Consider the following 10,001-nt stretch of genomic DNA (forward strand, 5'->3'; position numbering starts at 1 on the left):
TTTGTCATGCGAAAATTGAAAAAATATGTTAAACATACAAGAATTTAATCAAATGTCATGATTTTCAAACAATTTTATCCTATTTTAAATTTATATCATATTTTTTGTCAAAAATTTCATTGCAGTTATGAAAAAATGAATTATCTAAATATTGAAGAGAAAGAAGTATCCTGCCTAAAGAAAGAAAAAAAGAAGTAAAAGAAGAGAAATGCGTAAGCATACAATGGCAATGAACATTTCTGATTTCTCACTCAACCTCTCTAATCTCTATATATACAACTCACAGCAAAACTGTTTTTCTGCATTCCATCTACAAAAATGGCTTCAACCATATTTCTCCGTCCTCGCATTACGCATTTTCTATTCGTTTTTCTGGTTTCCATGGCTGTTTCATCGGCCGACAACAGCCTCCACGAGTCTGCTTTTTCTTCTAATTTCCAGTTCCCGACGATTCAGGCGGAGAAACTGATCAGATCACTTAACTTGTTCCCCAAGAGCGGCGCCAACCTTCACGCCGGCGGCGAGGAAGTTCTCGGCGCTTCGGCGATCGTCGAGAAGCCGGTGAGGTTCCCTTTCATGGCGGATTCGGAGCCTTCCGTCAAGGATTTAGGCCATCATGCTGGCTATTATAAACTCCCACACACTAAGGATGCAAGGTATATGAATTCGCTCGCGACTGTGTGCGTGATTTTGTGTGTATGTGTGTGTGTGTGAGAGAGAAGCGGCATCCGGTGAAATGTATTGAGCATGTGTACAATTTGTGAATTGTGTGTGTAGGTCTACTCTGTTTTTGCAACTGATTGATGTGTGTAAATGTGTGTGTGTGTGTGAAAGAGAGAGAGTGCTGACTGCTGACTATAAGTGAAACATATCCAATTGTTTGATTGCTAGTAGATATGAGTGAATGAAGTCTACAGACTACAGCCATCCAAATGACTAAGAAGAAATTGCTTTAAGATTTCTAGCTTGATGATTTTTCCTTATATGCAGAGTTGCTGTAAATATTGTTTAGATTCCTATGCTTAGTTATGGCAGAATTGTGATATCTTGAATGAATGCCCATTTATGTTGCCAAATATGACAAGTTGAGATGCTTAGCTTATTGAGATGATTCTTGCAGGATGTTCTATTTTTTCTTTGAGTCGAGGAGCAGCAAGGCGGATCCTGTAGTTATATGGCTAACAGGAGGGCCAGGATGCAGTAGTGAGTTGGCTTTGTTCTATGAAAATGGCCCCTTCCATATAACAAGCAACATGTCATTAGGATGGAATGATTTTGGTTGGGATAAGGTATTTTTCTTGGGGTTACTTTCCTAGATTCGATTGCTCGTGATCTGCTCGGTCTTGTCTTTGTAAGCATTACAGATTTGAATATACTTCCATTTTCAGGTATCAAATCTTATATACGTCGACCAGCCAACTGGAACTGGTTTCAGCTACAGCTCTGATGATGATGATATGAGGCACGACGAGGAGGGTGTAAGCAATGATCTGTACGACTTCTTGCAGGTTCGTCACCTATTTATGTAGGCACAGAAACTGACCACATTTGTGCATTGGTTTTCACTGATGAAAGCTCTTCTCTATAGGCATTCTTCAAGGAACATCCGCAGTTTCTGAAGAATGACTTCTACATTACTGGAGAGTCGTATGCTGGGCACTATATTCCTGCTTTCGCTGCTCGTGTTCATCAAGGGAACAAAGACAAGCAAGGACTTCACATTAATCTTAAGGTTTAGTAGTAGTATTATGTTTATGAGTTGCTGCCTTTTTATCATATCTGTTTCCATATTTACTGATGTACCCTTTATTTATCGTTTGGCAGGGCTTTGCCATTGGCAACGGGCTTACTAACCCGGAGATACAGTACAAAGCGTATACTGACTATGCATTGGACATGAAGCTGATCCAACAGTCGGATTACAACAGTATGACGAAGACAGTCTCGGATTGTGAACAGGCAATCAAGCTTTGTGGTGAGTTAGTTTGCTTGATGCAAACTATGACTCTGCTTTGTTGCTGGAGGCAAAATATGACTCTACTTTGCTTCTTTAGGTGCTGATGGTGGATCGTCTTGCTTGGCGGCTTATATGGTCTGCAACCGCATCTTCAACCACATAGTGGACCTCTCCGGTGGTAAAAATGTATGATGCATTACTGTTTTCAGAATCTCCAGTAGGCCTAATGGGCCAATACCAAAAGCATCATATTCTTCACCTTTCATATGCAGTACTACGACATAAGAAAGAAGTGTGAAGGTGACCTGTGTTATGACTTCTCCAACATGGAGGATTTCCTGAACCTCAGATCAGTGAGAGATGCTCTAGGTGTGGGAGACATAGACTTTGTGTCTTGTAGCTCATCCGTGTACGAGGCTATGGTGACAGACTGGATGAGGAATCTTGAAGTCGGAATCCCTGCAATGTTGGAGGATGGGATCAAGCTACTGGTGTATGCAGGAGAGTATGATCTTATCTGCAATTGGCTAGGTGAGGTTTCTTACATTTTTCCTAAGAAACCATGTATTCGTAAACGCATAAAAAACTGACACGTTTGATTTGAATATGGATAGGGAACTCGAGATGGGTGCATGCCATGGAATGGTCTGGACAGAAGAAGTTTGCAGCAGCTGCCACAAAACCTTTCTCAGTAGATGGGGCTGAGGCCGGGCAGCAGAAGGGGTACGGGCCTCTCACATTCCTCAAGGTGCATGACGCGGGCCACATGGTTCCGATGGATCAACCAAAGGCATCGGTGGAAATGCTGAGGAGGTGGATGCAGGGGAAGCTAACACAGGCAGATGATCATCTTGCTCCAATGTAAATACACTTCCTGGAGCAGGAGCTGTTCATATATACAAATATACAGAAGAAATATAGAGACTGTTTATCAATACAGATCAAATGCAGCCCCAAAACATTGAAACATATGGTTTTTCTACAAAAAAATGATTTCTGACAATGTATTGGAAGTGATACAAGGCCTTCTATGATTTGTTGTAATGAAGGTGATTTTAATGTTCGAAAGGATCTGTTTATGGCTTTTTTTCACGATCAGCATTATTGATATACAAGATGGCATTTGTTTATTTATTTCTCTTATATCTAATAAAGTCAAACGAATTTAAATGAAACATTTGTTTAGTACTACTGGAATCTGAAATTCTGACAAAAGTTATGCATGGTATAAAAAAGATTTAAGTACTGTACATCAAAATGAAAGTTTTATGAGTCAGAGAAAAAAAATGAATATTAATTTTATTAGCATATAGTAGTACCATTAAAGTTTAATAGAGTATCTATTTTCATTTTAGTTGGGTCACGTACTATTTAGGAATGAAAAATTGATGTTTGATGAGATGATGATTCATGGCTGCACGTAAAGAAGCCAACAAGAACTAGTTTATGTTATGTTGTTGATCCTTGAACAAAACCAAAAAAAGATACTCCACTAATGTAATCATAGAACAAACTTATGTAAATCAGCACACTTGCCTGTAATTTATTTCCAAGTTCTACTTCTTGCTTGATTGATACTAGAACCCAAAATCAAATCTTTGGTGATGTTAAGTTCAGGCGACAATGGATTAAGAGTAGAAAGATTTTTTTTTTAACAAAAAAAAAAGAATTTACCAAATTCATTAGGGATTAAAGAGTCTTTTCGTGCGCAATGAGTCGGTTTTCACTTAGTTAGCAGACTAGGGATTTGCTGTGTTAATCACATCGATGGCACCTTGAATCCCAGGTTTGCTTTCACTTTATGGTATTCTACGAATTCTCTTATACGAATGGAAACGACGTCGTCGATGTTTCGTTTTCGTATCCTTCTTTGAATGTTAGGAATTCCCTCCTCTCTGTAATTGTTAGCCTAAACACTTGTGTTGCCAATAAATCTACTTGAATTATTCTACTTAATCTGAGTATTCATCAAGCATATCCAACAAGGTATGTTTCTTTCTTTCTTGAATTGCTGCTGCAAATTGCAAATTCTTGTTTGGTTTTGATTATTCGAAACAGTAAGTGTAACTATCTGGAAAGCAAAAAAGGGGATTCTTGCTGTATTTTTCATATTTGTGTATAATATTGAATTTGAAGATGAATTTCTTTATAATAACCATATTCTGTTCTTTACGGCAGTGAAGATTTTGGAATTCAACGGTTTATTTGTACCTTCCACATTTTCAAATGGAGGCAGACAGGTTAGTGGTGAATGGTATATCTTCGGAAATGATTGTGTTTTGTGTTAAATTGAATTATTGTGTTCTAGTTTTACCGTATGCAAGTCCAGTCCATTTAGTAAGATCATTTATTCTTATCATATAAATTTGAATGAGTTCTATGTGCTTATGTTAGTAAGTTCTACTTCTCTGAATGACTAAATTCATCAAGTAGAATGACTGCTGAGAACTCATCCACATTATCCCCTGTCTTCTTATTTTTGGTTGAGTGATAAATTTAGTGAAAATTATAATTCTATCTCAGGCTAAACTCACCTGACACATCGGCAGTGACATTTGAAGTTCTTGGCCATCAGCTGCATTTTGCGCAGGTATTTATTCTTACATGACATTAACACCCGACATCGCCTACTTGATAAATATAAATGTACAATTGCTTTCACTAAAAGTAGAACTTCATTTGCTAATGAGGATGGGCAAAGGGAATTAAATAACTAGTAATTTCTTTTCTTTGAAGTCATGCAGGTTAATGAGAGTTATCTTTTGTCCTGAAGCTAATTTCATTCACCTTTTTTTTTCCAAATTTTATCTTAAATTGTGAACCTTTTTCTCTTATTTCTGCTCATTTTCAGTCACTTACATTGTGTTTTGACAGGATCCAAATTCAAAGCATTTAGGAACTACTGTTTGGGATGCATCAATGGTGTTTGCCAAATTTCTGGTAGAAATCGTCCACTGCTCTCTTCTATTTGACTCTTCATTAAAAACTTTGTGATGCTTTAAACTAATGATGAAGGAGCTGCAGATTACCGTAATAATAATTGCATCTTCTGGTAACTTGAAGTTTTAGAGCCTAACAATCCTGATTGACAGCAGAGGGCTTTAGACACAAACTGAGTCATTCTTTTTTTAATTAGCTAAACTGTACCTCACTGTGTAGGAAAAGAATTGTAGGAAGGGGAGATTTTCACCATCTAAATTGAAAGGGAAGCATGTGATTGAACTTGGAGCAGGCTGTGGTGTGGCTGGATTCGGTAAGTTTCTTGCTGAAACATTCCAAATTTTAAAATGTTTCCATTTGACGACCATATGATGAAGCCTGCCTTATTCTTCAGGCATGGCATTGCTGGGGTGCGACGTTGTTTCAACTGATCAAACTGAGGTCTTGCCTTTGCTTATCAGAAATGCAGAACGCAACACCTCTAGAATACTGCAGACGCTTTCTGACCCTGGTACTCACCATCATTTTCATCACCGATAATCCCTTTCTTGCTCCTTCTCAACAATCTGCAGTTGAAATTTTTATCGTTATTATAATTGTTTTTGTGTGATATATAAGAAGGTTTCGTTCCTTGTAGAATCTTTTGGATCCGTTCAAGTTGTAGAGCTCAACTGGGGAAATGCAGATCATATAAGGGCTGTTGAACCACCTTTCGACTATATTATTGGCACCGATGTTGTAAGTTTCTATATTTTTTTGTTACTCCTAGTTTTTTCTCTGCTTTGTCGAAGATGATTACTGCAAGAACCTTACTTGCTTATCTAGGTCTATGCAGAGCACCTTTTAGAGCCTCTGCTGCAGACGATTCTTTCATTATGCGGTCCAAGGACTACCATCTTGGTATTACTCCTAAAATTTGTTCATTTTTATCATTCTCTTGCAAACTAGAGATTGTTGTGCTGATTTTATAAACATGGTTTTGTAGTTGGGATATGAACTTCGCTCCACGAATGTCCACGATCAGATGCTCGAGTTGTGGAAGAGAAATTTCCAAGTGAAAAGTATTCCTAAATCAAAGGTGTGTGCATACAAACATACATAAGTCTTCAGATGATAAAGGCAATCTTGAATGAATGTAGTAGTAAAGAATTTCTTGATCCTTGCAGATGCACAGTCTGTACCAACACCCCAGCATACAGCTTTTCATGATGACTCCGAAGCCTTCAGGCTGCACAGTTGATGAGATTGATTGCAGTGGCGAAGAGTTTAAATCAGAGGAAACAAAGCAAACCTCAGACGACAATGAAAATGAAGATGACAACGACAGCAACAATCATGCCACGAAGGAGGATTTTGAAGGAAGCACGCTGTTGAATAAAGATATCAGTGACTGGGAAACGAGAAGGTGTGGAGCAATGGCTGCTAAACTTCTTCGAGATGTAAAGATAACATAGACAGCGGCGTGACAGGTAACAGTGCCTCTAGCCATGAAAGATTACAAATGTAGCACAATGATTTGCATGTTATTTACCAGACAAAGCTGTATCAGATGCTGTGAGCAATGTATTCTGTTTACTGCGATTTTGCGATTTTGCAGTCGCAGTTTTGAATGAAAGCGATGAACAGAGTGAGCTTCTTACTGCATATATATTGATTCAGAACTTAGTAAAACAAATATAGATTACAGAAATCGAACAAGTGCATGCCAATTTTATTAAATTTAACAAGTGTGAGATGGAACATAAATATAGCATGTTTTATTAATTAGATAATGTGATCAATCTTCAATTTCTTTGTGGGCTAAAACAGGTTTTACCGGATCGGGGCATTTAGAGGTAAAAGCCCAAAATAGAGCGGGCCTCCGAAACCGAAAACCCGACCCATTACAAAGTCAAAATGGATACCAACTCCACGTGAAATTCAAAAGCAAACCAGAAATCCACCAACCTGATCTGAATAACCCATCATGAAAATAAAAATGGACTGATGTTGATGCTGATGTTGATTTGATTTGATAATATTATTTATTGTTTTTTAACGTTTCTATTCAAAAACCTAATTTTAAATAATAACCTTCGGTCTATTGGTTGGACCACCGCTCTTTAAATCGCTATTGAAATCGCAAAACTCAATAAGTGATTAATTAGTGTCAGTGCTGACACCACTTTTCTGCTAATTTTGTTGTACTACTATTTATTTATTTATTTATGTATGTATTGTCCGGGGAGCGTTATTCTCCTTTTCACATCTTAGATCATTTTTCCTTCTTAATATTACGCGTTAGATCTAAGGCATCAACGGATCAGATTGATTCTATAAAACTGGTTCCGTGTTGCATTATAGAAGGTGGTTGTATGCATTACAGGGTTATTATTGACATTTGACGGAAAAGTAACTGCCACATTTTGGTATCTGCGAATAATGCACCACATGGTCACGAGTAATGCATATAATTGACTATATAATGCACAATATGTGAACTGCAATGCATACGAATAAGATGTACCATGTTATGATGTTTGGACACACGTTTCTTGTTTCCCCTAAGGGTTTAATAAGCTTATGGGCTAAGGTATAATACGTAGACACGTATGTAATCTTCACATGGTAACGAGTAATGAATATAATTGACTATATAATGCACAATTTGTGAACTGCAATGCATACGAACAAGATGTGATGTGTTATGATGTTTGACACACGTTTCTTGTTTCCCCTAAGGGTTTAATAAGCTTAGGGGCTAGGGTATAGTACGTACGCATTAATAACAAATTATAAAACGATACGAATAATTCTCCAAATTGTCACAAGTAATGGATGTTATTAACTATATAATGCACAATATGTGAACTGCAATGCATACGAATAAGATGTACCATGTTATGATGTTTGACACACGTTTCTTGTTTCCCCTAAGGGTTTAATAAGCTTAGGGGCTAGGGTATAGTACGTAGACATTACTAACAAATTGTTGTTATTGGAATGTACGTATGTGCATTATTTGGTTTAGGTAGTGCATTATGTAGCTGTTAATTGTCATTATCTCAGTATATTATGCATTATTAGAGGTATTGTGTATATGGGTTAATCAACGGATTGAAGATTACATACAATTTGTTAGTAATGTCTACGTACTATACCCTAGCCCCTAAGCTTATTAAACCCTTGGGGAAACAAGAAACGTGTGTCAAACATCATAACATGGTACATCTTATTCGTATGCATTGCAGTTCACATATTGTGCATAATATAGTTAATAACATCCATTACTAGTGACAATTTGGTGAATTATTCGTATCGTTTTATAATTTGTTATTAATGCGTACGTACTATACCCTAGCCCCTAAGCTTATTAAACCCTTAGGGGAAACAAGAAACGTGTGTCAAACATCATAACACAACACATCTTGTTCGTATGCATTGCAGTTCACAAATTGTGCATTATATAGTCAATTATATCCATTACTCGTTACCATGTGAAGATTACATACGTGTCTACGTACTATACCCTAGCCCCTAAGCTTATTAAACCCTTAGGGGAAACAAGAAACGTGTGTCCAAACATCATAACATGGTACATCTTATTTGTATGCATTGCAGTTCACATATTGTGCATTATATAGTCAATTATATGCATTACTCGTGACCATGTGGTGCATTATTCGTAGCGGTTTCCAGCCATTATTAGATTACTATTGTACCCTCATAATGCAAAAAATAGGACAAATAATGCAACACGGGATTAATTACCCAATGTTGATCTTGACCGTCCATTTTTCTAATCTAATGGCTGATATTAAGAAGGAAAAATGAGGAAATATAGGAAAATGAAATGAATACATCCCTGTATTGTCCACGTATACAGTTTTTGGTAAAGAAACCCAAGAAAATAATGAAAATTCTTTAATTTTGCCTATATATAAGCCGATCTAGTATAACTAACCACATTTGAGTATTTTAATAATAAGAGTTCATAATTTAGTTTGAAAACGTTCCTAATTTCATTTTATAAAACAATTTAAATATCAAATTATCGCCGGATATAAACCATGGGAAAAAAATGGAATGTATATCATATGTAAGACTGACTGCATATGATGTGCTGTCTTGCTGTCAAAATATATGACTTTTTTCTAAAAATTGGTTAGTAAGTTAATACTAATATAATCAATATTTTTGTGGTTAAATTATTTCAACTTTAGTTAGCCAACCATTGATCAACTTATTATTACGAACGTACCAAAGTCAATGGACATAAGGACCCTTACTATATCCTTGATTTCATACAGTATATAATTTGTGTGTATGTGGAAATATGTAACAAAACAAAACGTTCAAAAATCTAGTCCAATTCTCATTCAACCCTAATTGAAGACCGGGAACTAATTTGATCAAATATATAGTACATGTACAGCTTGGAATGTAATGGCATAGCTTGGTTTACTAAGATGTAGGTAGATCTCTATATAAGTACTGAATTAATATGAAACTTAATTAATAAAAACGATGGTTAGTGGAGTAGTACAAAAGTACTCCCTCCTTTCTCTCATAGTTGAGGCGAAACTTTTTGGCACGGAGTTTAAGAAATGGATATTGAGTGTGTTAAATAAATAGATAAAAAGTAAGAGAGGAAAAAGTAGAAAGAATAAAGTAGAGAAAATAAAGTAAGAGAGAGTAAAGTAATAAAAGAGAAAAAAAATTACTATATAAAAAAATGAGTTAACTATGAGGGAACTTCCCAAAATAAAAAAATGACTAAACTACAAGGGATACATGGAAGCTAGAAAAGAAACCAAAGAAGTAGCCGGTGAATTATAGAGTTATTCATTGTGTAAAGAGCAAATGACTTTTGGTGGGCGTCTTAAAAGAGGGGTGTGTGTGTGACAATTCAAAAGAAGAAAAAGAATTGAAAAGCCAATTCAAAACTGAATTTGGAGCCACCTGAGTTGTACAAGATGGGTCATAATAATTAGAATCATTATTTCTCAGTTGTTAATTTAAATCCTATAAACAGTAGAGAACTAGGATCCTTCATCACTTATTCCTCTACTGTTTTTACTATTTTCTCTCCATTTTCTGCAGCTTTATATCTCCAGCTACTGTG

The 10,001-nt window shown here is 36.3% G+C and overlaps 2 protein-coding genes across 4 annotated transcripts; both read left to right on the plus strand.

The window, feature by feature from the left end:
* The first annotated feature begins 295 nt into the window (after window positions 1-295).
* On the plus strand, window positions 296-3,087 carry LOC121744811 (serine carboxypeptidase-like). The gene is made up of 8 exons (XM_042138465.1): window positions 296-656; window positions 1,121-1,289; window positions 1,389-1,508; window positions 1,589-1,732; window positions 1,825-1,975; window positions 2,055-2,143; window positions 2,230-2,488; window positions 2,572-3,087. Exons 1-8 carry the CDS (start codon window positions 319-321, stop codon window positions 2,820-2,822), a joined length of 1,521 nt encoding a protein of 506 aa, XP_041994399.1. The 5' UTR covers window positions 296-318; the 3' UTR covers window positions 2,823-3,087.
* Window positions 3,088-3,398: 311 nt separating this feature from the next.
* LOC121744812 (protein N-lysine methyltransferase METTL21A-like) lies at window positions 3,399-6,543 on the plus strand. 3 transcript variants are annotated; one of them, XM_042138469.1, is made up of 10 exons: window positions 3,399-3,943; window positions 4,141-4,197; window positions 4,481-4,547; window positions 4,832-4,897; window positions 5,117-5,210; window positions 5,292-5,408; window positions 5,535-5,635; window positions 5,723-5,797; window positions 5,883-5,975; window positions 6,064-6,543. In XM_042138469.1, the coding sequence occupies exons 2-10, from the start codon at window positions 4,184-4,186 to the stop codon at window positions 6,349-6,351; spliced, it is 915 nt and encodes a 304-aa protein (XP_041994403.1). In that variant the 5' UTR covers window positions 3,399-3,943; window positions 4,141-4,183; the 3' UTR covers window positions 6,352-6,543. The 3 variants fall into 3 exon arrangements, with proteins under 3 accessions (XP_041994403.1, XP_041994400.1, XP_041994401.1); XM_042138466.1 differs by having other exon boundaries at window positions 3,400-3,943; window positions 4,136-4,197; XM_042138467.1 differs by having other exon boundaries at window positions 3,400-3,743; window positions 4,136-4,197.
* Window positions 6,544-10,001: the final 3,458 nt, after the last annotated feature.

Source organism: Salvia splendens, chromosome 8, assembly GCF_004379255.2.
Source record: "Salvia splendens isolate huo1 chromosome 8, SspV2, whole genome shotgun sequence".
Taxonomy (NCBI): domain Eukaryota; kingdom Viridiplantae; phylum Streptophyta; class Magnoliopsida; order Lamiales; family Lamiaceae; genus Salvia; species Salvia splendens.

Excerpts from the sequence above, each read along its gene's own strand:
- LOC121744811 (XM_042138465.1), top strand. The coding sequence starts at position 319 with ATGGCTTCAACCATATTTCTCCGTCCTCGCATTACGCATTTTCTATTC. Across the intron at positions 1,290-1,388 it reads ATGATTTTGGTTGGGATAAG|GTATCAAATCTTATATACGT; the intron begins GTATTTTTCTTG and ends TTCCATTTTCAG. Across the intron at positions 2,144-2,229 it reads ACCTCTCCGGTGGTAAAAAT|TACTACGACATAAGAAAGAA; the intron begins GTATGATGCATT and ends TTTCATATGCAG.
- LOC121744812 (XM_042138469.1), top strand. Across the intron at positions 4,898-5,116 it reads TGGTGTTTGCCAAATTTCTG|GAAAAGAATTGTAGGAAGGG; the intron begins GTAGAAATCGTC and ends CTCACTGTGTAG. Across the intron at positions 5,798-5,882 it reads GTCCAAGGACTACCATCTTG|TTGGGATATGAACTTCGCTC; the intron begins GTATTACTCCTA and ends ATGGTTTTGTAG.